This window comes from Myotis lucifugus, unplaced genomic scaffold, assembly GCF_000147115.1.
Source record: "Myotis lucifugus unplaced genomic scaffold, Myoluc2.0 scaffold_60, whole genome shotgun sequence".
NCBI classification, from domain to species: Eukaryota; Metazoa; Chordata; class Mammalia; order Chiroptera; family Vespertilionidae; genus Myotis; species Myotis lucifugus.
The window spans coordinates 3,690,631-3,717,596 of NW_005871108.1; the positions used below are offsets into that span (position 1 = coordinate 3,690,631).

A 26,966-nucleotide genomic window follows, 5' to 3' on the forward strand; every position below is an offset into this window, starting at 1 on the left:
TTTAACTTAGCCTAATGCTTTTGACATCCATCCGTTATTGTGTGTTTGTTCTTTTTTGTTGATGTGTTTTATGTTTCTTTGATGACTTAAGTATGTCAAGTATTTTCTTATGTCTTTTTCAGCCATTTCTACACCTGCTTTTGAGAATTGTATTTTTTATGTCTTTTTTCCTTGTTCTTTAAATTGGGTTGTTTGTGCTCTGGCCGGTGTGGGTCAGTTGGTTGGGCATAATCCAGTTCAGTTCCTCTCCCTCTTCCTCTCCCTCCCTTCCTCTCTCCTAAAGTCAATAAAAATCTTTTTTTAATTGGATTGTTTGTTGTTATAGAGTTGTTAGAATTATATCAGACGGCATTGGTAGAAGATAGAGAAAAAAGGAATGACTAAATTATCATAACAATGAAACAAGTGATTTTTCACAAGTATGCTAGTCATTTTTGAAGTTCTCTTAGATCTGTCTGATTTTTGGAAGAACATCAGATAACTAGCCTTATCTTTGCCACCCCTCAGCTCTGACTTCATGTTATTAGTATTGTCTTTAAATATTTTTTCTGTTTTGTGTGTTATTTTTTTTTAATAAATCTTTATTCAGATTATTACAGTTGTTCCCCTTTTTCCCCCCCATAGCTCGCCTCCACCCAGTTCCCACCCCACCCTCTGCCCTTACTCCCCCCACTGTCCTCATCCATAGGTGTACGCTTTTTGTTGCCGGGTCATACACATGGAAAATGTAGCTATTTCCATCGGCGACGTGTCCCTGTGTTCGGCCTCACAGGGACTGTCTCAACCTCAGAGGGGCCGTCGCAGCCTCTCGGGGACCGTCGCAGCCTCACAGGGACCGTCTCAGCCTCACAGGGACCGTCTCAGCCTCACCGGGGCCGTCTCAGCCTCCTAGGGGCCGTCTCAGCCTCGCAGGGGCCAGCGCAGCCTCGCAGGGGGCGCTGCATCCCATGTTGGGGGTGAAGGTGCGAGACAGAAGCTCCTCTCGCTGTCTCTCCTGCTGCTCCCTTGCGTATCACCGATGTTGGAAGTTTCTGAGAGCAGTCTGCAGGTGCTGGACGTTATACTTTAACTGGTCAACACGAAGTTTGGCATTCTGTCTTTTGTTGGGAGGCTCCTTGCTGGACAGAATCTCCAGGGGTTCTTGCTGGCTGAATATCTGGTATGCTTGCTTGGATTTTGTTTTCTACTAAGTGCACAGACTGCTTGTCTGCCGTCTCCCAGCATCCCATGTGAGACTGGATCTGGTCGACCTGCTTGTGCGTTTGCTGGTACAGCGGTTCCATGTTGCCGGCCCAGCTGGGTCCGGTTCTGGCTTCCTCCGAACCTGATTCTGCTTCTTGAGTGTGTCCCTTATGGGTGCGAGGAGTTTAAATCTGCAGTTTGTTGGGTTAAGCTGCAAAAGCGCAGGTGGTTCCTTTTGTGCCACTTGCACAGCTTAGGCAGGGATGTAAATTGAGTAGGGCAGTGTCTCAGGGAATCACCAGGGCGGAGCAAACAGCACGTCCCCGAGTGCCGGCAAGCAGTTCCGCTAGAAAGCCGCCCTTTCCGACCTGCTGCAAGGCCGTCCCGCCTCTCCTGGTAGGGGTCTGGGACTTCAGAATCCCACCCCAAACAAGCTCAGTGGATTCGAGAGTTTGTAACCCCTTCCGATTGAAAAAAACCGCGCATCCAGTTGCAAGCCCACCTGGCGCCCGACTCCGTACCTCTGTTCTTGGCGCCTCTGCATATCCTACTCAGTCTCAATGCTCTTCTTTCTTTCCTTCCAGTTGTACAACTTCCACTGGGCCAGCTTTCCCATGGTTCTGAATGATAGCTGTTTTGTCTTATAGTTGATATTTTCAATGTTGTTGTGGGTGGCAGCAAGCACAGGTCTGTACCTTATGCCGCCATCTTGGTTCTCCACCTGTGTATTATTTTCTTACTGGTCAATTAGTAAAGGTCTCTTTATATCCAGTCTTTTATTTTATTTTATTTTTTTGTTAATTCTCAGTGGGGGATATTTTTCCCCATTGATTTTTAGAGAGAGTGGAAGGGGAGAGGAGAAAGAGAGAGACATCGATGTGAGAGATACATCGATTTGTTGCCTCAACTCGAGCCTGACTTGGGCTGGGGGTTGAACCTGCAACCCAGGTATGTGCCCTTGACCGGCAATCGAACCTGCGATTCTTCGGTCTGTGGGCTGACACTCTAACCACTGAGCATTATATCCAGTGTTAAGGAAAGAAAAAATGTTATTCAGGTGAACCACTTCAGTATATGTTATAAATTAAATTTTATAGGCATAGAAATAAAGTAAGAATTAGACATTTGAATTTTTCCAGTTTTTTAATTAGCCATAAACTATGGACTACTGATTAAACTATGGACCACCCTCTATTTTTGTAAATAAAGTTTTATTGGAACACAGCCAAGACCATTCGTTTGTATATTATCTAGAGCAGTGATTTTTAAAACATGCAATACATGCCAGAAGAATTTTTAAAACATGCAATACCTGAGAATAGGAACCAAAATGGCAGCATAGGAAAACACCGGAAATTGCTGCCTCCGACAACAACTTCAAAAATACAACTAAAAGACAGAACGGTCATCATCCAGAACCACAGGAAGGCTGGCTGAGTGGAAATTCTACAACTAGAAGGAAAGAGAAGAGCACACAGACTCAGAGGAGCTACGAAAGTGAAGTGCAGAGGTACGGAGGCTCCGGTGCGCGCGGAAAGGGGCGGGCACCTGAGGATGCGGCTGTCTATTTGAATCGGGAGGGAGTCACAAGCTCCCAACTGCTCTGAACTCCGGTTCCGGGAAATCTCTGGGGTCCCCTGACTCATACGGGGAGAAACTGGACGGGCTGGCAGCAGGCAGAACTCGGAACTTGAGGACGGCTTTCCCTCAGAGGTGCTGGCGGCAGTTACTGGGACACTGAGACGCGCGGCCCCTTAGGGCAGGGCTGAGAATCAGCCATAGCTGCTTGCTCCACCCTGTTGAATCCGAGACCCCGCCCCTTCCAGGCTGCTGCAAAGCCTTTTGCATATGAATGCCCGGGTCCTTTGAAACCTGACAATTACCTAACAAATTGCAGCTGGGCCAGACAGACTCAGAACTTCCAAGAGAAGGCCCAAGGCCCCACAGCAGCTTGCATTGCTTCTCAGCTGGGCCTCATCTGGGCACCCCAAGACCCCAAAAAGGGAAGGGGAATCTGCATATCTCTTTGTAGCTCCTGCTGGGTAACCTCAGGAAGAGGCTTAATAAGCACCTCCTTAGATCCAAGAGCCAGTGTACCCAGTGGTCAGAGTGGGACCATCCAGATTACAACTCCTCAGATTCATAAGGAACACACTCAGGGGGGCAGACTCAGTGAGCACCAAAGCCTCACTGAAGCAAGTCTTGCCCCAGAAGGGTGTCTTCAGCACAGAAGTTCTCCCACTGCAGACACAGCTGATTCTCACTGCCAATTGGCCTGGAGGTCAATTCCTCCCAGTGACACCTAAAACAATCAAGGCATAACTACAACAAGACTGTGCACAAAGCCCACAAGGGGGTGCACCAAGAGTGTCCACCTCAGGTAACTGGGGAGGCTTAGCCACTGGGCCCTGTAGGACACCTAGCACACAAAACCACTCTACCAACACAGGGAAGCAGACAAAATGCGAAGACAAAGGAACAGGTCACAAATGACAGAAATGGAGGACAGCAAACGACTGGATATAGAGTTCAAAACCACACTTATAAGGTTTTTCAAGAATTTTATGGAAACCGCCGATAAATGTAGTGAGATCCTCAAGAAATCTAATGAGACCCTCGATGTTGTGATAAAGGACCAACTAGAAATTAAGCATACACTGACTGAAATAAAGAATATTATACAGACTCCCAACAGCAGACCAGAGGATCACAAGAATCAAGTCAAAGATTTGAAATACGAAGAAGCAAAAAACACCCAACCAGAAAAGCAAAATGAAAAAAGAATCCAAAAATACGAAGATAGTGTAAGGAGCCTCTGGGACAACTTCAAACGTACCAACATCAGAATTATAGGGGTACCAGAAGAAGAGAGAGGGCAAGATATTGAAAACCTATTTGAAGAAATAATGACAGAAAACTTCCCCTACCTGGTGAAAGAAATAGACTTCCAAGTCCAGGAAGCGCAGAGAACCCCAAACAAAAGGAATCCAAAGAGGACCACACCAAGACACATCATAATTAAAATGCCAAGAGCAAAAGACAAAGAGAGAATCTTAAAAGCAGCAAGAGAAAAAAAGTTACCTATAAGGGAGTACCCATACGACTGTCAGCTGATTTCTCAACAGAAACCATGAAGGCCAGAAGAGAGTGGCAAGAAATATTCAAAGTGATGAATAGCAAGAACCTACAACCAAGATTACTTTATCCAGCAAAGCTATCATTCAGAATTGAAGGTCAGATAAAGAGCTTCACAGATAAGAAAAAGCTAAAGGAGTTCATCACCACCAAGCCAGCATTATATGAAATGCTGAAAGGTATTCTTTAAGAAGAGGAAGAAGAAAAAGGAACTCTTACCATTTGCCACAGCATGGATGGAACTAGAGAGCATTATGCTAAGTGAAATAAGCCAGTCAGAGAAGGATAAATACCACATGATCTCACTCATTTGTGGAATATAATGAACATCATAAACTGATGAACAAGGACTGATCCAGAGACTGAGAGGCATTGATTGGACTGTCGGGCCTTGGAGGGAAGGTAGGGGAGGGTGGGGGTAAGGGGGAAAGATCAACCAAAGGACTTACATGCAAGCATATAGGTCTAACCAATGGACACGGACAACGGGGGGGTGAGGGCATGAGCGGGGGGGGGGGGGTAACGTGGGTATAAGGACACATATGTAATATCTTAATCAATAAAAAAATATATAAAATTTAAAAATAAAACATGCAATACCTGACTGTTTAGTCAGGGGCACTGATCTCTTTTCCCTTAGATTGTCAGATTAAAAACTGACAACAGCCAAGACACTAGCTGCCCGCTGTGAACAAATAAAAACTATACCTATTTTTTTGTTATTGTTAGATTGGCAAAAAATAGAATATATTTTGTGGTGTGCCACAGAAGTTTAGTAGTTTATGTGTTCCATGAAAAAAAGGGTTAAAAATTGCTGGTCTAGAGCATGCTACAACAGTAGAGTTATATAGTTGTGAGAGACCAATGGTCCACAATGCTAAAAATATTTACTGTCTTCCCCTTTGCAGAAAAAAAATTTATTGATCCTTGAATAATAGGGATGTATTAGATAAAATAATCTTCCACAAAGTATTTATAAATGTGGAATGGGAAAAAAAAATTTGATCTGCATTGTTAGTATACAGCAAAGCATTAATTTATTTTAATTGAGCTCCGTTTTTAATGTCCCTTGTAAAATATTTTCTGGTAATTTCTCTGCGTGAGTCCTTATGTCTCAATTTTTGTTGAATGATAAATTATTTGTCATTGTAAACAGCTATTCCTGGCTGTCTCTGCATATGATGCCTGCCTGTTGTTAAAAAAGTTGGATATGTTCTCAGGTTTGTTTTAGAGCTACAAGGAAGAGAAACATGTGCTTTGCCAATAATCAGTTTACCAGCCTTAGCCCTTGTGCAATAGTATTTTGGTGCTCTTTCCTCTATAGCAAATTAGAATGGTCAATGTTGGAAATGCTTCTCGTCTGATAATTACTCCAGAACATTTACCTACCATTGGCAGTGATTTAAGAGGTGCTGTGGTCAAGGGAATTTTTTCTTGATTTTTCCCCACTGGGTTCTGATCTTTAGGTGCGCTATTTAAAGTATATCTATAGTCTTCAGGCTTTTCTCCCTATGTGCTGCCTGGAAAGCCCATGTTAGCCTTCCTATTGAATTATTTAATGGTCTGTAAAGACTTCTGTGGAGTTCATAGAGAGTAACATTTCTACTTCTTTATTTTCTGAGTACTTTTGTACACATTTGAATATATCTGCTTTTCCCATTATTTAGGATTCTGTCTTCTTTTATTTGTTTCTTCAAACCTGGCAAATAGAGGGCAGTCAGTAGCATGGGATCTGGAGAGCCTCAAAATTCAGCTATAAATGATTGAAAACAATCCAGTTATCCATCAATAGGGGATTGAGCAAATAAACTATGGTATATCCACAATGAAATATTATGCATCTTTTTTTAAGGTTATGGAATTAAGAATTTTAGGACATATTGTAAAATTATAAAACAAAACAAGAACAACAAAAAACCAAGGAGCAATTGAATCTGAATATGGAGTAAAAGTCAATAACCACCCACAATTGTATAGGTATAGATTAGTTAGTTGCTGTTGGTCGGTTACTCTATAGCAAAGCATGCTAAAACTTAGTGGCCTAAAACAATAAACTTTTCATTTTTTATTTTTATTTATTTTTTGCTTATGAGTCAAACATTTCTGCTTTTGGTTGTGCTTACTCATTCACATGTCTTCAGTCAGCTAGCTGCAGATCAGACTCATTATGTTAGGCTCTTACATGTTTGGGGACCAGCCGGCTTTAGCTGGTACAGCTCATCTCTCTCTGCTCCATGTGGTCTCATCGTCTAGCAGACTAGTCGGAATTTGCTTTAATGGCAGAACCAGGATTCCAAGACAGGCCTAGAACTGGCACTCAGTCACTTCCATCACACTTCCATCATATTACCAAAGTTTGGTTTAGAAGATAGGAATAGAACCCACTTCCTGATGTATTGCAAAAGGGATCGCTACAAGAGAGGCCATTATTGGGAGCATTCAGTTTAATGTAATTATGTTATCTTTGTATATACATGGGGAGTGGGATAAGAATTTTTTAAATATATTTTTTAATTGATTTCAGAGAGGGAAGGAAAGGGAAAGATAGAAGCATCAATGATGAGAATCATTGATTGGCTGCCTCCTGCACACCTCACACTGGTGATCGAGCCCGCAACCCAGGCATGTGCCCTGACCAGGAATCGAACCATGACCTCCTGTTCATAGGTCAAAGTCAACCACTGAGCTATACCAGCTGGGCTGGGATAAGAATTTATATTTATGTTTGCTCATTTGTACCAAGAAAGAATGGAAGGATACACAAGAAACCGATTAAAATGGTTACCTATGGGGTGGAGTATGTAGGGACACAGGCAAGGAATATTTCTTTTTATATTGATTTTGAACCATATAAATGTATGCTTATACGTACAAAAAAAACAAAATTATCTACCTTCAGCCTCTACCTCCAAAGATCATTCTCTTTAAAACTTCCCAATTGTTTTTTAGTTAGGAGTCTGATTTGTTTTAAAGAAATGTGGTTTTGCCCAGCTGATGTGGCTCAGTGGTTGAATGTCGACCTATGAACCAGGAGGTCATGGTTTGATTCCTGGTCAGGGCACTTGCCCGAGTTACGGGTTTGATCCCCATTGTGGGGTATGCAGGAGGCAGCCGATCAATGATTCTCTCTCATCGTTGATGTTTCTATCTTTCTCTCCCTCTCCCTTCGTCTCTGAATTCAATAAAAATATATTTTTTAAAAAAAGAAAGAAAGAAATGTGGTTTTCCTTGGTCAACCTGCTTGGAATGATCAGGATTGCTGTACTATATGCATCTGAAAGATCTATATTCGGCTCATTTTTCTCAGTGATGATAATCAGGAGCATTTGACCATATCTTCTTCTACCCAAAAACTCAGCATTGATAAACATCTCAGTGGTACCTAACCTCCAACAAAAATACCATCTTACATTGTATTTGGTGCTTTTATAACTGCTGAGTTTTGGATCATTCCATGTAACATCTCTGACATTAGATGGATTAATATTGTTGATAGTAAACCTGTTTTCCCATGGAAAACAAATGTTAATATTAACTTGGTCATATTCACATGGCTAGTTAAATGGCAAAATCGGAACTTGACACTGGTCTTCGTGTTTTCTAATCATCCTTGCTGTGTATTGAGTACCTTTTTTTTACCTAGCACTAGTCTAAACATTATCTCTAATCATTAAATCTTTCCTGCCAGGTAGGTTTTATCTCTCACTTTACATATCTACATATATAAAAGGCTAAGTGATTGACCGTCTGACCCACCAGCCGGCTGGTATATATGACACGCACTGGCAATCCTATCTAATAAAAGAATAATATGCAAATTGACCATCACTCCAACACACAAGATGGCCACCCCCATGTGGACACAAGATGGCCTGCAAGGGAGGACAGTTAGGGGTGACCAGGCCGGCAGAGGAGGGCAGTTGGGGGGTCCCAGGCCTGCAGGGGAGGGCAGTTGGGGGGGGTCCCAGGCCTGCAGGGGAGGGCAGTTGGGGGGTCCCAGGCCTGTAAGGGAGGGCAGTTGGGGGGGACGAGGCTTGCAGGGGAGGGCAGTTAGGGGCAATCAGGCCAGCAGGGGAGCAGTTAAGCATCAATCAGGCTGGCAGGGGAGTGGTTAGGGCCAATCAGGCAGGCAGGCAGGCGAGCAGTTGGGAGCCAGCAGTCCTGGATTGTGAGAGGGGAGTCGGACATCCCTTGAGGGGTCCCAGATTGGAGAGGGTGCAAGCTGGGCTGAGGGACACCCCCCACATGCACGAATTTCGTGCACTGGGCCTCTAGTTTAAAAATAAATGTTGACTTACGCATGCGCAATACATATAAAGCTCTCAGGATGGATATTATTGAAATCCCCTGTGAAATGATTTGTAACAGATCTATTGTTAAAGCTACCTTTGGAAATAGTACATCTATAGATAATATTAAAAATCTGTCTAAACATGTGATTCTTTGTCCAAAAAATGAGCACGTTCATAAATTAAATGAAGAAATTTTGGATATACTCAATGGAGATTTTCACACCTATTTGTGTGATGATTCCATTGATTCAGCAGATGATGCTGAAAATGAAAATGTTCCCATCGAATTTCTTAATAGTATTACTCCTTCGGGAATGCCATGTCATAAATTAAAATGGAAAGTAGGTGCAATCATCATGCTACTGAGAAATCTTAATAGTAAATGGGGTCTTTGTAATGGTACTAGATTTATTATCACAAGATTGCGACCTAACATAATCGAAGCTGAAGTATTAACAGGATCTGTGGAAGGAGAGGTTGTTCTAATTCCAAGAATTGATTTGTTCCCGTCTGACACTGGCCTCCCATTTAAATTAATTCGAAGACAGTTTCCTGTGATGCCAGCATTTGCAATGACTATTAATAAATCACAAGGACAAACTCTAGACAGAGTAGGAATAGTCCTACCTGAACTCGTTTTCGGACATGGTCAGTTATATGTTGCTTTCTCTCAAGTTCGAAGAGTGTGTGACGTTAAAGTTAAAGTTGTAAATACTTCCCTTGACTAATGCAAGGGAAATTAGTCAAGCACTCTGAAAGTGTTTTTACAGTTAATGTGGTATACAGGGATATTTTAGAATAAGTTTAATCAATTTACCAGTCATTGTTTTTATCAATGTTGTTTTTATATCATGTCTTTGTTGTTGTTATATCATGTTGTTATTGTTATTTATTAATCAATTTATATATTATTTTCATATACATTTTACTAATTTTCTTTAATCTTTGACACTTCTATTATAGAGAAAGAGCGGATAGCGATATTAAAATATTTATTGTAATTAATTTCCTTTCAATGTGCATGAATCCATGCACCGAGCTACTAGTGTTGAAAATAAGGCCCCAAAATATTTAATTATTTGATAAAAATTCATTAGTAACAGAATGAGGATTCACAGCAAATCTCTCAGTCTCTGTACTCATGATTTTTCATTGCTTGAAACATGAGGAAGAACTAGTGTTGCAGGTTTGTGAATAGTGACCTGAACAAGAGATGGTTAGTTTTAATCTGTAAATAGTACTCTGGGGGCTACATTTTACCCAGTATCTAAGCTTTTAGTTGGTATATTATTTAGCATTCTGCAGTTGGGCGGCTCTGAGTTTTTTATTCTGCCAAGTACTGAATGTTAAAACACATCTCATTGCTAAGCCTTCCTCAGGCCTTTGGCGCCCTTGCTGTAAAGGCAGGTGGTCTGAAGAAAGGCACCCTCTAGGTTATTGCGCACCATACACAACACATAACAGTGCGAGACAACTGTCAGTTCCTTCCTTCCCTATCCCCCCCCCACCCCCCAATCCTCCAGAAAGCTGGGCCCCAGATGGAAGTGCTGGAAATGTTTCAACTTTTCTCTGAAGGGCATTGAGAAAATACTGTCAAAAAGAAAAAGGCAAGCGCAACAGCTCATTAGTCCACTAATCAGACAGGACAACCATCAATTTTACAAAGAAAATGTCCTGGACAGAGAGAGGGGGAAGGCTGGCAGAGTGTTGCCCACATGGCTCTTGGAGAGCTACACATTTTTGTTGGGGAATTTGCAATTTAGGGGCACTGCTTCCTTGATTGACTTTCTGTATTCGTTATATTTCTTCCCAAAAATGTGGCAAACTGAAGCATTAAAAATATTATTTGGGGATATTTTCCTCATTAGACCATGCACATGAATGTGCGAAGATGTGCCTATTGCCTTGTCATGTATTGTGTTTACAACTGTGATGCCACTGAAAGAAATCTTTGATTTAACATTCTCATTTGAACCTTTGGTGTCCATTTCTTGTACTTTACTTGGATTTATTGGAGAATAAGTACATGGAACTTAAGTGAAAAGCTTTGAATTACTGAGAGGCAAATAGCTCAATTTAAAGATGATTATGGTAGCCTTGGCTCTATTATTAACCATGTATATAACAAATTCCCTTTAATGTGGAAAATTACTTTGAATATATTAAAATATTGCTCTTCAGAATCAAATCTTTTTTTAATAATTTTTATTCATTTCAGAGAGGAAGGGAAAGGGAGAGAGAGATAAAAACATCAATGAGAGAGAATCATTGATTGGCTGCCTCCTGCACACCCCACACTGGGGATCGAGCCCGCAACCCAGGCATGTGCCCTTGACCAGAATCAAACCTGGGACCCTTCAGTCCGCAGGCCGATGCTCTGTACACTGAGCCAAACCAGCTAGGGCTCAAGTCTTATTTATATGAGCTCAGACCTAATTCTAATGTCATTAAGTATAATCTATCAAATTTATCTTTTCTGGAATTTGTTGCTGTCTAGTGTTATCAAACACTGCTTATGTATTATCCTCATAGGTGAAGTAGTCTGTGCTTGGTTTAGAATCATCTCTACTTTTCATCTTTTTGAACAGATATTATAAGCAACATTTATATGCCTGATGTCAAAGATGTTGAACCCACTTCTTTTTTTCTATTAGAGTAGTTGATATGTATAAAAATTTAGTGCTTTACCCCAGGACAGTGTTGCTTGCTGGTTAGAGTGTCCACCCATACACTGAAGGGTCCAGCTTTTTTTCCTAGTCAAGGGCATGTACCTAGGTTGCAGGTTCTATCCTGTTAGCAGAAGACAACCAATCAATGTCTCTCTCTCACATCAATATTTCTATAGATGTTTCTCCCCCTCCCTCTCTTCCATGCTCTAAAAATCAATGGAAAAATATCCTTGGGTGAGGATTAGCAACAACAACAAAAATTTAGTACTTCATGCATAGTAATTTATATACAACTGATTATATTTGTTTCTATGCCATGCAGTTGACACCTACTGATCTAAATAGTTCCCCATTAGTTTTTCCCCCTTATTAACTTGATTCATCCATAAAGAGAAGTTATACAGAATGTAGTTGGGATCAGCAGAATTTATAAACTGGTTTCTTTCTTTCCCAGCCACTGTCCTCACTGTTAACTTTCAGTCTTTGACCTTGTTGCATTGTTGTAGTTTTCTAGGATTGTTGTAGCAAAGTCCCGCAGTCTGGGTGGCTTAAACAACAATCTTCTTATAGTCCAGGGGCCAGGGTCTAGAACAGTGATGGCGTACCTATGACACGCGTGTCAGAGGTGACACGCGAACTCATTTTTTTGGTTAATTTTTCTTTGTTAAATGGCATTTAAATATATAAAATAAATATCAAAAATATGTCTTTGTTTTACTATGGTTGTAAATATCAAAAAATTTCTATATGTGACACGGCACCAGAGTTAAGTTAGGGTTTTTCAAAATGCTGACACGCCGAGCTCAAAAGGTTCGCCAACACTGGTCTAGAATGAAGGTATCAGGAGGGCTGATTCTTTCCTGTGGCCTCAGAGGAAGAATCGATTCCATGCCTCTCTTCCTGGCTTCTCGTGCTGGCTGATAATCCTTGCCATTCCTTGGCTTGTAGATGCATCATTCAGTCTCTGCCTCCATTGTCACTCTGTGTCCTCTCTGTGTGATTATGTCTTCACGTTGTCTTCTGTTTGTGTATGCATCTCTTCAGCTCTTCTTATGAAGGTTTCATTTATATTGGATTTGGAGCCCACCAGATAATCCAGGATTATCTCCTCCTCTCAAAATCTTTAACTACATTTTCAAAGACCCTTTTTCCAAGTACAGAAACATTTACAATTCAAGGGATTAAGAGGTTTGATATCTTTCTGGGGACTGCTATTCAGTCTATTAAACTAAGCATTTTCTTCTTAGTCCTCTAGGAAAATACTGGTATGTTAGTATTTCAAATTATTGTCACTATTTTTATTATTTTATAGAAAACTCTGACCTCTATTTCTTTTATTTTCTACAGTTGGTCCTGAGAAAAGGGTGCCAGCAATGCCTGGATCGCCTGTGGAAGTGAAGATACAGTCAAGATCCTCACCTCCCACCATGCCACCCCTCCCACCAATAAATCCCGGAGGACCCAGGCCAATGTCATTTACTCCTACAGCATGTGAGAACTCTTAATTACTTTAGTTTATAATTCAGAGTGACATTTGTATCTATGTGACTGACTCCCAGTAAGCCTTCTGCATATACCATTCACAAGATTTCCAAAATGGCTATTAAAAGAGATATATATCAGAAATGTATATCTGGTTATTTCTTTTATAAATTGCTTTTCCCCTCTAAGAATAGTACTTAGCTAATTTGGGCATTTGGAAATTTAGTAGTCCCAATATTTTTTTCATACTCTTTGTCTGGGAAGTAGGTATTTTAAATTCTTGAGTTCTAAAATAATGAATTAAAGTTATATTGATTTATAGGAATTAAAGTAAGATTCATAAAGTTATTGAATTATTTCTAAAAGTTTTCCAGGACTGTCATGCTAAGTCTCTTTATAAAAAAGAGACTATTGTATTAGTTTGCTAGGGCTGTCATAACAAAATACTACAGACTAGGTAGCTTAAACAACAGAAATTTATTTTTTAAAAGTTCTAGAGGATAGAAGTCCAAGATCAAGGTGTCAGCAGGTTTGATTTTTTTTCCCCCCTGAGACCTCTGTCCTTAGCTTGCAAAAGTTGCCTCCTTGCTATATTCTCCCATGTCCTTGCCTCTGTGCCAACGCATTCATGTTGTCCCTTTCTCTTCTTAAGGACAACAGTCATAATGGACCAGGGACTACCCATATGACCTCAATTAACCTTTAAAGGTCCTATCTCCAAATATAGTCACATTCTGAGTTACTGAGGGGTTAGAACTTCAACATGGGAATTTGTGGGGGACACAATTCAGCTAATAAGAATTATATTAGCCAATAAATCTGAGGCATTCAACTTAAGTAGTCATCAAGGAAATGCAAACTAAAACCTAGTGCAATACCATGTACATCCACAAGAATGTTCAAAGTGAAAAAGAATTGTCAAGTGTTGGTGAGTATGTGTGGAGCAACCTGAACACTCATACATTGTTTAAGTCTGAGGAAATTGTTTGGCAGTATCTTCTAAAGCTGAATTTCTACAAATTTTATAACTCAGCAAATTCAGTCATATATACATATTTAAAAAACAAAACAAAAAGCCCTCAATTTAAAATCTAAAGAGAGATATACACACACATCTAGATTTTAATTTGTGTTCTGCTTTTCCATGCCCATGCTACATCCAGTTCACATTGACCCTTACAGACATTTTTCCTCAGATAGCAGAAAATTTCTATTTGGGTAGTACCCATCCATATCAAATTAGAGCAATGTACTAGGTGCTATATGCATTTTCTTATTTAAACACCATTGCACAAGCTTGCACACTATTTTTGCTTAAACATTTATGTTTTCTGTGTAAATTATTTTTAACAATAAGAGAAGGGAGTCTAAGAGGTACAGCTTTAATAGAAGCTTTAATTTTTATTTTCTCAAACATTTGAAATGAGTGAGTGGTAACTGCAGCAGTCTGAGCCAGAGTGAAAGAAATTAATTTTGATATCTTTTTTTCTTAAATTATGTTTTCTGTCTCAAAGTTATACATCTTAGATATAAGTACTGTCTTGAAATGAAACATATTTAAACCCAAGCTATCATTCAGATTTCAAGATACAGGTGGAGATATGTATATATAAATTTGATCCTTTTTACCTCCATATTTGACTACTTGGGGGTGGACATGTTTTATTTCAGAAAATGTAATCATAAGCTTTCACTAAAGAGGCCATGAAAAAGCTTGTCTGGGCATCAGAGTGGCTAAAAGCACAATAATGTATTATTCTAATGGGCTGCTTCAAAAGAGGGCAGCTCTCCAGTGGCAGTTGACTTTTCTGTGAACACAAAGAAATGGCAGACCATTGCAACTAATTTTCAGGATTGCTAAGGCTGAGTGTTGAGCTTTCTTTCCAGTGGCTCTAGTGATCTTTTTAATGAAAGACTTAAAAGAGAAAGCACCCTTTTTTTCTTAGCCTGTTAGTCTTTTAAGCAGTGAGTCATATTCAGCAGAATTTTCCTGAACACTTAAATATTACTAGCTAATGAACAAAGCTAAAGTATATACAGTATACACAGCTTACAAAACTTAGCTAATTTTAGTATACATGGATATGTAAGAATATTCATCAAGAAGTATACAATAGCCCAACTGGTGTAGCTCAGTGGTTGAGTGTTGACCTATGAACCAGGATGTCAGGGTTCGATTCCCGATCAGGGCACATGTCCAGGTTGTGGGCTCTCTCCCCAGTAGGGGGCATGCAGGAGGCAGCCAATCAATGATTCTCTCTCATCATTGATGTTTCTATCTCTCTCTCTCCTTTCCTCTCTGAAATCAATAAAAAATATTTTTTAAAAGTGTGCTATATATTAAGGCAATGCAAATAAGTATAATTTGGTAAATAACATAATGGAAGCATGTGTAGCACAGAGAAGAATTACTAAATCTACCTTAAGGCAGAGTCTCAAGGAATCCTTAATACAGGTGTCATTTAAGCTATATTGGATGAAGAAGAGTTTACAGATCAAATTTAAATAAAGGTCACTCAAGAAGTAGGAATAGTGTTGGTCAAACAACTATGACTGGCTTGGAGGAAGAAGGGAAGTGGGAGATTTTTCATGATTAACAAGTTGGCATTAGGCAAAATATAAGTAAATGACAGTTTTCTAAGTGAGGTAAAGGTTAAATGATTATGTTCTTTAAGTTTGGCTTAAGTCTTAAATTGTTTCTTATGTTTTTAGACACAGCTTTATATTCTTAGATTGGGTCTGAGTAAGTGAAAATATATTGACTCTTAGACATTAGGTAATTTTAAAATTTTCACTCTTTAATGAAAAAGGAGATTTTTACTTAATGCTGTTAAGAATTTAGCTCTAGGATTGTGTACCAAATTAAAACTAGCAAAATATGACTAAGAATAATGGGAAAATAGAAAAACTGAAACTAGTCACATGTATTATAATTTAAGCCGAAATGTAGAATGGGAGTGTCCTGTGTGGTGTCTAGAAAAATACTTTATTGAATGAGTATTTGGAAGTGTTAATCTAGCACTATCAAAGCAGAGAAAAACTGACTCTGATGGGCATGAATATTCTGAATAGCCAAGATATATATACCTTACTACAGGAATAAGTCATTAAACCTATAGCCTAGAAAAAAACATTTTTTCACAGTAACGACTGTTTTCTGGTGTGTCTTGTTCACATGCTATATTCTAATAGACTGCCTTAGCTTCTTTGGGACCCTAAGATTGAGGAGATGTGACATAAATGATGAACACGAGTGTCCATTCATTGGAAATATATTCTTCCAAACTTATCTCATCCAGTAACTATTGCAGGAAGTCTTAAAACTACCTACACTTGCCCATGGCACCTGTAGAGCTAGATGTCCTTCTCTGTGCTCTAGTAGCACTTTACTCTTCTGTTTTAACACCTTCTATGTTACTCTGTTATCATTTTTTTACCTGTCAGTATGTCTTAATCTTGTTGGGTAGAAACAGTGTCTTGTGTACTCTTAACGTATGCTTTATAAAATTGAAGTGAATAAATGAAGGAGAATGCAGACAAGAAGAACGTATCAAAGATTCTTGTGTTTTGCATTGAGTCTTTCATTTTGGCTTTCTTTTAGTAAGCAATGGCACCAACCATTCTCCTCCTACGCTGAATGGTGCCCCATCACCACCACAAAGATTCAGCAATGGTCCTGCCTCTTCCACGTCATCTGCACTAACAAATCAACAATTGCCAGCCACCTGTGGTGCTCGACAGCTCAGCAAGTTAAAACGCTTTCTCACCACTCTACAACAGTTTGGCAATGACATCTCACCTGAGATTGGGGAGAAGGTTCGGACACTTGTTCTAGCACTGGTGGTAAGTACAGCATCACTGTCAACAGTTGCCTGAGTATATGGCTCAAAACTGAAGCCAGCAGAGAAGTTGTACATATTTCTGCTCACTCCCAATCCTGTAGCAATGTGGTAAAATCTACAAACTAGATTAGTTATTAATATAACTTGTGTAAAATCGTTGATTTGTGGATTTCAACCATGTATAAAAATGTTTTTCAAGCCTGGCCGGTGTGGTTCAGTGGTTGAGCATTAACCAATGAACCAGGAGGTCACGGTTCAATTCCCTGTCAGGGCACATGCATGGGTTGGGGGCTCTATCCCCAGTAGGAGGTGTGCAGGAAGCAGCCAATCGATGGTTCTCATTGTTGCTTCTATCCCTCTCTCCCTCTCTCTTCCTCTCTCTAAAATCAATAAAAACATACTTTTAAAAAATGGTTATCAAGAAACAAATCTATAATGTTTACCTAATAGTCTTATGCTGTTGATTTAATTCCATTAAGAAACTTTGAATATGCCTTAAAACTGAGTTTCAACAAGCCACTAAGGTTCAACCAAATTAACGACAGGCTACTTAATATATTCGGTGCCTAGTGCATTGTTTCCAAGCCAGAGAAAAAGGAAAAGTATCGAGCTTAATTTTCAGAAGAATAATTTGTAAAATTATAAGTTTCATGATTTAAATAAATAGTATCAAATAATATTAAATAAGTGTTCTACAGCTCCTCATGAAAATACAGTTTCTTTGGAGTTTTTAAGGTACACACAATTTTTCTTTCTAGACTAAGTGTGGTGACCCCATGGTAAAAGGGAGTGATTTTCTGACAGTGACAGCTGGGTAGGGTTTGACTCTCAGTGTTGATAAGGGAAGTTCTGCCAGTTCCCAAAGTTTGTAAATCGAATTCTTCAAGATTTATTTCCAGTGAAAGTACCCCATGCTCCTGCATGTTACCCTCTATAGGTGGTAAAGATGAATCACAGTATTAAACTTTCATGTTGCACTTTTCAGAGTGTAATCAGGGAATCTCTCAGACTGTAGAAATTTCAAGAGATAAAAAATTATTTTCATAATCATACTAAGATGTTACTTGCCTTTTCACTCTTATTCTCTCGTGAGTGTATGATGGAATTTTCTAGAGGTTGCTTGATACAAGATGTTGCAACAGATTAAATGCAGAAGCATCTTGAAGAACCCAGCTGTCTTTTATTAAGCTAGATATAAAAGAGATTTGCAAAACTGGAACAATTGTGCCATTCTTCTCGCTACATTTTTTTTTGGAAAATATAGCTATTTTAAATGGATTAATAACATTTTTCAAATTCTGTCTTAATTTCTAAGAGGGTTGATAATTGATCGACGGAACCCAAATAAATTAGAGGGATTCTGAGAATACGAAGTTTAAGAACTGCTACCTTAAATAATTCTTGGTCAAGTATGGGTAAAAACTTTGATACAAGGCAAAAGCAGTAAATGATTAATCATTTAAGATTCTATCGCTGTTTAATATAGCTGTAGGTTGTTTATTTTCATTGCTGTGTGTTTTATTGTAAGAGTATGCCACAATTTATACTTTTTATACCCCTTGTACTGAGGTTCACTGGAAGAATTCCCAGGACCTAGCACAGAGTCATGCTTACAACTAAGATTTATTACAGAGGCATAATAAGGATACCCAGCTGGATCATAAGGGAGAAAGACACGGTTGGAATATGCAGGAATCCATGTGCAGGCTTCCTGTGATTGGTCACACAGAACTCACTCTTACCCAGCAATGAAAATTCAGCAACATGTATGCCATGTTTCTGCCCAGGGACGCGTATTAGAGACTCAGTGCCCAAGGTTTTTACTGTGGTCTGGACACATAGGCATTCTTTGCCTAGCGCTTAGCAAATTCCAGACTCCCAGAAGGAGACCATTGTTCAGCATAAACCAACTTGATTGCAAACATAGTCCAGGCACACTGAACCACCCTCATCAATTAGGGCAAGTTTTTTGTTTTGAAAAAATAAAAGTGTTTATTGGTCAAATGTTACAGTACTATGGAAGAAATCTTACTGGGTCTAGACTAATAAAGTTGACCTTAAATGTCAAAAAGAGTTTGAACAAAATTGGAAGCAAAGCAGACATCAGAATATTATGACAGTTCCAGCAACAAATTACTTTAAGTAGAGTCTATGCTTAAAGATTATTTCAGTAGTAAAAGAAAAAATAACAGACCTCATTTGCTCCCTCCAAAAGAAACCCCAAAACATGCATCTTTTTCTAGGTCTGAAAGTATAAATAGTAATCGTCTCTTTTAAATGGCCATGCTTTGGTTAACTTTTTATTTTTCTTTTTTTAAAAAAATTCTTTATTGTTTAAAGTATTACATATGTCTCCTTTCCCCCCCATTAAATTCTCCCCAGCCACTCACACCCTCCAGCCCCCTATTGTCTGTGTCCATTGGTAATGCTTATATGCATGCATACAAGTCCTTTGGTTGATCTCTTACCCCACCCTCCCCTGCCTTCCTTCTGAGGTTTGACAGTTTGATGATTCTCTGTCTCTGGCTCTATTTTTGTTCATCAGTTTATGTTGTTGATTATATTCTACAAATGAGTGAGATCATGTGATATTTGTCTTTCTCCAACTGGCTTATTTCACTTAGCATAATGCTCTCCAGGTCCATCCATGCTGTTGCAAATGGTAAGAGTTCCTTTTTTACAGCAGCGTATTATTCCATTGTGTAGATGTACCACCATTTTTTAATCCACTCATCTGCTGATGGGCACTTAGGCTGTTTCCAAATCTTAGCTATTGTAAATTGTGCTGCAATGAACATAGGGGTACATATATCCTTTCTGATTGGTGTTTCTGATTTCTTGAGATATATTCCTAGAAATGGGATTACTGGGTCAAATGGGAGTTCCATTTTTAATTTTTTGAGGAAACTCCATACTGTTTTTCACAGTGGTTACACCAGTCTGCATTCCCACCAGCAGTGCATGAGGTTTCCTTTTTTTCTACATCCTTACCAGCACTTGTTTGTTAATTTGTTGATGATAGCCATTCTGACAGGTGTGAGATGGTACCTCATTGTCGTTTTGATTTGCATCTCTCAGATGATTAGTGACTTTGAGCATGTTTTCATATGTCTCTTGGCCTTTTGTATGTCCACTTATTTCTCATTTTTAAAAAGAGCTGATATTATTAGGAGGTGGTAAAATACACATAAAATTTACCACCTTAAAGTATATAATTCAGTGGTATAAATATATTCATTGCTGTATAACTATCATTACTGTCTACCTCTTATCTTGCAAAACTGAAACTCCATGCCATTAAACAATAATTCCGCATTCCTTCCTACCCCCAGCTCCTGTCAACCACCATTCTATTTGACTAATCTGGGTACCTCATATAAGTGGAATCATACAGTATTTGTCTTTTTATGGCTGGCTTATTTCACTTTGCATAATGTCCTCAAGGATCATCTATGTTGTAGCTTGTGTCAGAATTTTCTACCTTTTTATAAAAGGCTAAATAATATTCCATTGTGTATATATACCACAAATTGTTTATTCATTTATCTGAAGTGCTTTCACCTTTTTGGTTAGATAAAGTTTTATATCAGTGTAGGAAACTGTTTATCAGCCAAGTTTGTAGATAGCAGCCAATGGCTCAATCTTGCAGGCTTTTCTAAGGTTACTCGTTTTGGATCTGCTATGTTAACGCTTTTTTGTATAGGGGCTATTACAAATAATGTTGCCGTGAGCATTGCACCAGACAATGGAATTAGAATTTCGTAGGGAATGCATATATACAAATTTAGTATATAAGGCCAAATGTTTTTCTCAAATGTTATACCAATTTATACTCTAACATACTGGTATTTTCATTAAACTCAGTGTCTTAGTCTGTTATAATAGAATTCTGTACACGGAGTGATTTAGAAACAAGACTTATCTCTCACAATTCTGGAGGCAGGTAAGTCCATGATCAAGGTTCTGGCAGATTCAGTGTCTGGTGAGAGCCCATTTCCTGGTTCATAGATGGCTGTCTTCTCACTGTGTCCTTTTACAGAAGGGGCAAGAGAGTTCTTAGGGCTTCTCTTTTATAATGACACGAATGACCTCCCAAAGGTCCCACCTCCAAATACCAGCACATTGGGGATTAGGTTTTAACCGTATGAATTTTGAAGGGTCACAAACATTCAGTCTGTAGCAGTTGGTATTAATACTATATATTTGGGGAAGGTGCAGGAAAAAAGGTTTGTAATACCCATTTATTATTTTAAAAAACACTCAGCAAATCAGTTGTAGCAGGAACTTCTTTAATCTGATGACTGTTTTATATATATATATATATACACAAAACACCTATAAGCAAATCTCATGTTTTATGATGAAATTTTGAGTGCTTTCCTTCTGATATTAGGAACCAGATAAGGATGTTTTCTCTATTTAGTAATCCTGAACATTCTAGCCTAGCAAATAAGATATAAGGATTGGAGTAAGAGAAATAAAACTGCCATTATTCATAGATTAAATAATTACCTTATGTGTGTTGCATTTGAAATTACCACTTAGTTCTTTTTCTTTTAGTTTTGCTACCAGCTTGTCAAAAATGTGTTCTAATTTGGAGGAAAATGGACATCTTTAGATTGTTATGTTTCTCTATTTAAGAAAGCCTTATAAGTTTTTTATTTAAGAAAACAATAATAAAAATATTAGCAGGCATATGTGAATGGAATAGTTGTTCCATGTGGAGGAGACTTCATTAGCTAAGTCAGAAAAGGCCATGCAATTAGGTATCTGGAGTTTAGTTTACTTATGTTTCTGGTGTGTAAGGTAAAATGGTAGTAGTCCCTAACTATACCAAGGAGCAAACATGGACATTTTTCACTGCAAGGTAAAGGAAAATGTTCTGTATTCCACCTACTTACTTGGAGAATACACATTTCTGGAAGTTGGCAATGTTCCAGATACTTTAAGCTAGGCAGTTCCTTTGACTGACCAGTTTCTCTCCTTGAAATTCATCCAAACAAAATAATAATCTGCACTAAGATAATCTGTTCAACATTATTTATGATGACTAAAAATTTAAACCAGCTAAATGTTTTATAAAAGCCTAAGTTACAATATATCAGATTAATGGAATATTATGTAGTTATTAAATATCAAGCCTGATTCAGAGACACAATAGAAAGGTATACTTCCTATTCCTCCTTACAGCAAAAAATCTTAGACTTTATGTATAGAACAAAAATGAGACTGAAAGATGGAGCAAAGGCCAAAGACTGATGACCTTGGGACCCAAGGAAGTACATAGCAGTGAGTTTCCTAGGTTTTACGTTTTCATCATATATCCTAGAGTCAGACTATGGTTGGAAGAAGCTAGTAACCTCCAAGATACAATAGAAAATCACATGTTCCGTTACCAGGACCATCCATACTGAAACGAAAAAAGATAACCAATGGACAACAACTAAGCTGACACAGATGTTGGAATTATATGGCAAGGATTTTAAAGCAGCCATCATAAAAATGCTTCAATTAGCAATTACCAACACAAATGGGGGAAAAAGAGGTCTCCATGAAAAAATAGAAGATATAGACCTGGCCCGTATGTTTCAGGGGTTAGAGCTTCAGCCTGCATACCAAAGGGTCACTGGCAGATTCATTGTCTGGTGAAAGCCCATTTCCTGGTTCAGTGGTTAGAATGGGGCCAGGTATTGAGACTGTAACCCAGGTACATGCCCTTGACTAGAGCTCTTTAGCTGGCCACTGGGTTGGAAGAATGCTTTAAAGGTGAACCTGCCCAGAAGTGGGACAGGTAAAATGTTTCTGATTCCAACATTTACAATCTAACCAGAGACAGGCTGCACATTAAGAGTCACTGCTCTGCTCCTGACAGCCAAGCCTCACACACTCTACAGGACACCATAGAAGAGTTTTCATTCCATCTTAAAGACTCTGGTGAATGTCTCCCTCAGAACCACACTGCTAGCCAGTGGTCCAGCCAGGATTTGAACTCAGAGCTCTAGCATCAAAGCCTGCTGTCTTACCCACTACACTAACACATCCAAATCAAAAAGTTAAAAAAAAAATTATATCAGGTAAATTTTTTAAAACTCCCCATTTGGTACAAGAGGGGCCCTGTATCCACTTCACTTGGTCCCTACACCAAGTGTCCAGCTGGGTAAATAACTACCCATCAAAGAGTCCCAGTGGAGGAGGTGGGACCCTTAGATCAGCCTGGCACCTCACCACCCCTGCTGTAAGAGATGGAATCTTGAAACATCATGATGGATGAAAGAAAAATGGAAATGGAAAGAATAGAGATATAAGGGAACGCAATAGACTTTTTCCTTCTCCTCTTGAGTTTTCTAAATTATGTATTGTGGTTGAAGCAAAAATTATAGCATTGTCTAATATGGTTGTCAGTACATATGAGGGAAATATTTCAGACCATTATATTATAAACCCAAGAGGATCAAGGTAGATAAGGTTTATACACTTTGGTATTCTGATTGCAGTGGTGATTACATGAATGCAATAAAATGGCCTGGAACTATACACATATTTTACCAATGTTAGTTCCCGAGTTTTAATATTGCACTTTAGCTATATAAAGTATAACCAGTGGGGGACCCTGGATGCAGGATGCATAGGAACCTACCTATCTATTCTATTTTTACAACTCTGTGATTATTATTATCATCTCAATTTTAAAAGAATAAAAAATTCTGTTTGGTCATCTATCTATACCCATTGTCTTCTATGACTACTATAGGTGTTGCCCTTGCATAGACCAGATCCCCTAACATTGTGCCTTTTTACATTCTCTTTGTTACAAGCATTTTCCCAAGGTTGCAGCTTCACTTCTTCAGATGACATGTCTGTAATCCTTCCTTGTTTATGTACCAGCAGTGTCGTAGGGTACTTCAGTCATAATGTAATGAATAGCTTACTTACACGTTTTTCCACTAGACCAGCAATTTTCAATTGTGCCACAAAAATTTTTAAAACAGGCAGTACCGGAGAAACCAAGATGGTGGCATAGGTAAACACCGGAGATTGCTGCCTCGCACAACCACTTCAAAAATACAACTAAAAGACATAACGGACATCATCCAGAACCACAGGAAGGCTGGCTGAGTGGAATTTCTACAACTAGAAGGAAAGAGAAAAGCATACCGAGACTCAGAGGAAGTTCGGTGCGGAAGTAAAATACAAAGGTACAGAGGCGCACGCAGAGCGGGCTGGCGGCTGAGGACACGATTGTCTTTTTCACTCAGGAGGGAGTCTCAGGCTCTGAGCTCCAGTTCCAGGCGAGTCTCTGGGGACCCAGACTCATACGGGAGAAACGGGACTGTCTGGCATCGGTCGGAACTCGAGGGCAGCTTTCTCTCGAAGGCACTCGCAGCAATTGCCAGGACCTCTGAAGGCAGGACTGAGAGCAGCCATACTGCTCGCTCTGCCGGCCCTGTTGATCCCCTGGGACCCTGCCCCGCCCAAGCCTTGCACGGAGGCTTTTGCATATGAAAGGCCCGGCCCTTTGTAATCTGAAAATAACTTAACAAACTGCAGCTGCCCCAAGGCCCCAGGGCAACTTGCATTGCTTTACAGCTGGCTTCTGCTAGGTAGCCTCAGGCAGAGGCTAGATTAGCACCTCCTTAGAGATCCAGGAGCCAGTGTACCCAGTGGTCAGAGTGGGACCATCCAATTACAGCTCCTCAGATCTATACGGGACACACTCAGGGGGGCAGACTTAGTGAGCACCAAAGCCCCACTGAAGCAAGTCTTGCCCCAGAAGGGTGTCTTCAGCACAGAAGTTCTCCCACTGCAGACACAGCTGATTCTCACAGCCAGTTGTCCTGGAGGTCATATCCTCCCAGTGTTACCTACAACAATCAAGGCTTAACTACAACAAGACTGTGCACAAAGCCCACAAGGGGGTGCACCAAGAGTGTCTACCTCAGGTAATTGGGGAGGCTGAGCCACTGGGCCCTATAGGACACTTAGCACAGAAAGCCACTCTATCGACACAGCGAAGCATAAAAAATGCCGAGACAAAGAAACAGGACACAAATGATAGAAATGGAGGAAAGCAAACTACTGGATATAGAGTTCAAAACCACACTTTTTAGGTTTTTCAAGAATTTCCTAGAAACCGCCGATAAACTTAATGAGACCCTCAAGAAATCTAGTGAAACCCTCAATGTTGTGATAAAGGACCAACTAGAAATTAAGCATACACTGACTGAAATAAAGAATATTATACAGACTCCCAACAGCAGACCAGAGGATTGCAAGAATCAAGTCAAAGATTTGAAATACGAAGAAGCAAAAAACACCCAACCAGAAAAGCAAAATGAAAAAAGAATCCAAAAAGATGAAGATACTGTAAGGAGTCTCTGGGACAGCTTCAAGCGTACCAACATCTGAATTATGGGGGTGCCAGAAGAAGAGAGAGAGCAAGATATTGAAAACCTATTTGAAGAAATAATGACAGAAAACTTCCCCTACCTGGTGACAGAAATAGACTTACAAGTCCAGGATGCACAGAGAACCCCAAACAAAAGGAATCCAAAGAGGACCACACCAAGACACATCATAATTAAAATGCCGAGAGCAAAAGACAAAGAGAGAATCCTAAAAGCAGCAAGAGAAAGAAAGTCAGTTACCTACAAGGGAGTACCCATATGACTGTCAGCTGATTTCTCAATAGAAACTTTGCAGGCCAGAAGGGAATGGCAAGAAATATTCAAAGTGCTGAATACCAAGAACCTACAACCAAGATTACTTTATCCAGCAAAGCTATCATTCAGAATTGAAGGTCAGATAAAGAGCTTCACAGATAAGAAAAAGCTAAAGGAGTTCATCACCACCAAACCAGTATTATATGAAATGCTGAAAGATATCCTTTAAGAAGAGGAAGAAGAAGAAAAAGGTAAAGATACAAATTATGAACAACAAATACACATCTATCAACAAGTGAATCTAAAAATCAAGTGAATAAATAATCTGATGAACAGTATGAACTAGTGATTATAATAGAATCAGGGACATAGAAAGGGAATGGACTGACTATTCTTGGGGGGGAAAGGGGTGTGGTGGGTGCGGGAATAGATTGGACAATAATCGTGCACCTATGGATGAGGACAGTGGGTTGGGAGTGTGGGCGGAGGGTGGGGTGGGAACTGGGTGGAGGGGAGTTATGGGGGGAAAAAAGAGGAACCAATGTCATAATCTGAACAATAAAGATTTAATTTAAAAAAATAATTTCATTTTATCGCTAAAAAAAATAAAATAAAAATAAAACATGCAGTACCTGACTATTTAGTCGGGGTCACTGACCTCTTGTCCCTTTAGATTGTCAAATTTAAAAAATGACAACAGCCCTAACCAGTTTGGCTCAGTGGATAGAGCGGACTGAAGGGTCCCAGTAGGAGGTGTGCAGGAGGCAGCTGATCGATGATGTTTCTCTCTTATTCATGTTTCTAATTCTATCTCTCTCCCTTCCTCTCTGTAAAAAATCAATAAAATATATTTTTTAAAAAAATAAGAAATAAAAAAATGACAACAGCCAAGACAACAATAGCTGTTCAGTATGAATAAATAAAAATTATACTTTGTTTTATCAGATTGGCAAAAAATATATTTTTGGTGTGCTACAGAATTTTAGTAATTAATTTATGTGTGCCATGAGATGCAAAAGGTTGAAAATTGCTGCACTAGATGATGTGTTAGAGGGGAAAACACTATGCTTTTATTTATTAAACCAGAGGCCCAATGCATGATATTCATGCACTTGGGGGGTCCCTCAGCCTAGCCTACGCCCTCTTGCAGTCTGGGAGCCCTCGGGGGATGTCTGACTGCCTTAGCGCTGCCACAGAGGCAGGAGAGGCTCCTGCCGCCACTGCTGTGCTCGCCAGCCATGAGCCTGGCTTCTTGCTGAGCAGCGCTCCCCCTGTGAGAGTGCACTGACCACCAGGGAGCAGCTCCTGTGTTGAGCATCTGCCCCCTGGTGGTCAGTGTGCATCATAGCGACTGGTTGTTCCCCCATTTGGTCAATTTTCATGTTAGCCTTTTATTATCTACTAGAGTCCCAGTGCACCCTCTCCAATCCGGGACCCCTTGGGGGATGTCCGACTGCCAGTTTAGGCCCGATCCCACAGGGATCGGGCCTAAACTGGAGGTACACTCCCTCCGGGAAGTCGGGGAAGGGGGGGACCTAAATCTCACCTGGTGGATACCCCTTAACCACTCTACCTGTCTTCCGGCGGGGGGGGCAAAAAGAATTCTGGAGGATTGCCCAAACCACCTTGGTTTGGGATGGGGGGGGGCCGCTAAGTGCTTTGCTGCAGCCTTTTTTTTTTGCCCCTTTTAAAAAAAAAAATAAA

General features: G+C 39.7%; 1 protein-coding gene across 3 annotated transcripts in view; it reads left to right on the forward strand.

The window, feature by feature from the left end:
* Positions 1-26,966, forward strand: part of CBFA2T2 (CBFA2/RUNX1 translocation partner 2) — a 149,191-nt gene that overhangs the window by 94,187 nt on the left and 28,038 nt on the right. For all 3 annotated transcript variants that reach the window (XM_006089410.3, XM_014456473.2, XM_023754377.1), the window contains exons 2-3: positions 12,626-12,769; positions 16,362-16,603. In XM_006089410.3, the coding sequence (XP_006089472.1) occupies positions 12,626-12,769; positions 16,362-16,603 (386 nt within the window). The remainder of the gene's footprint in view (positions 1-12,625; positions 12,770-16,361; positions 16,604-26,966) is intronic.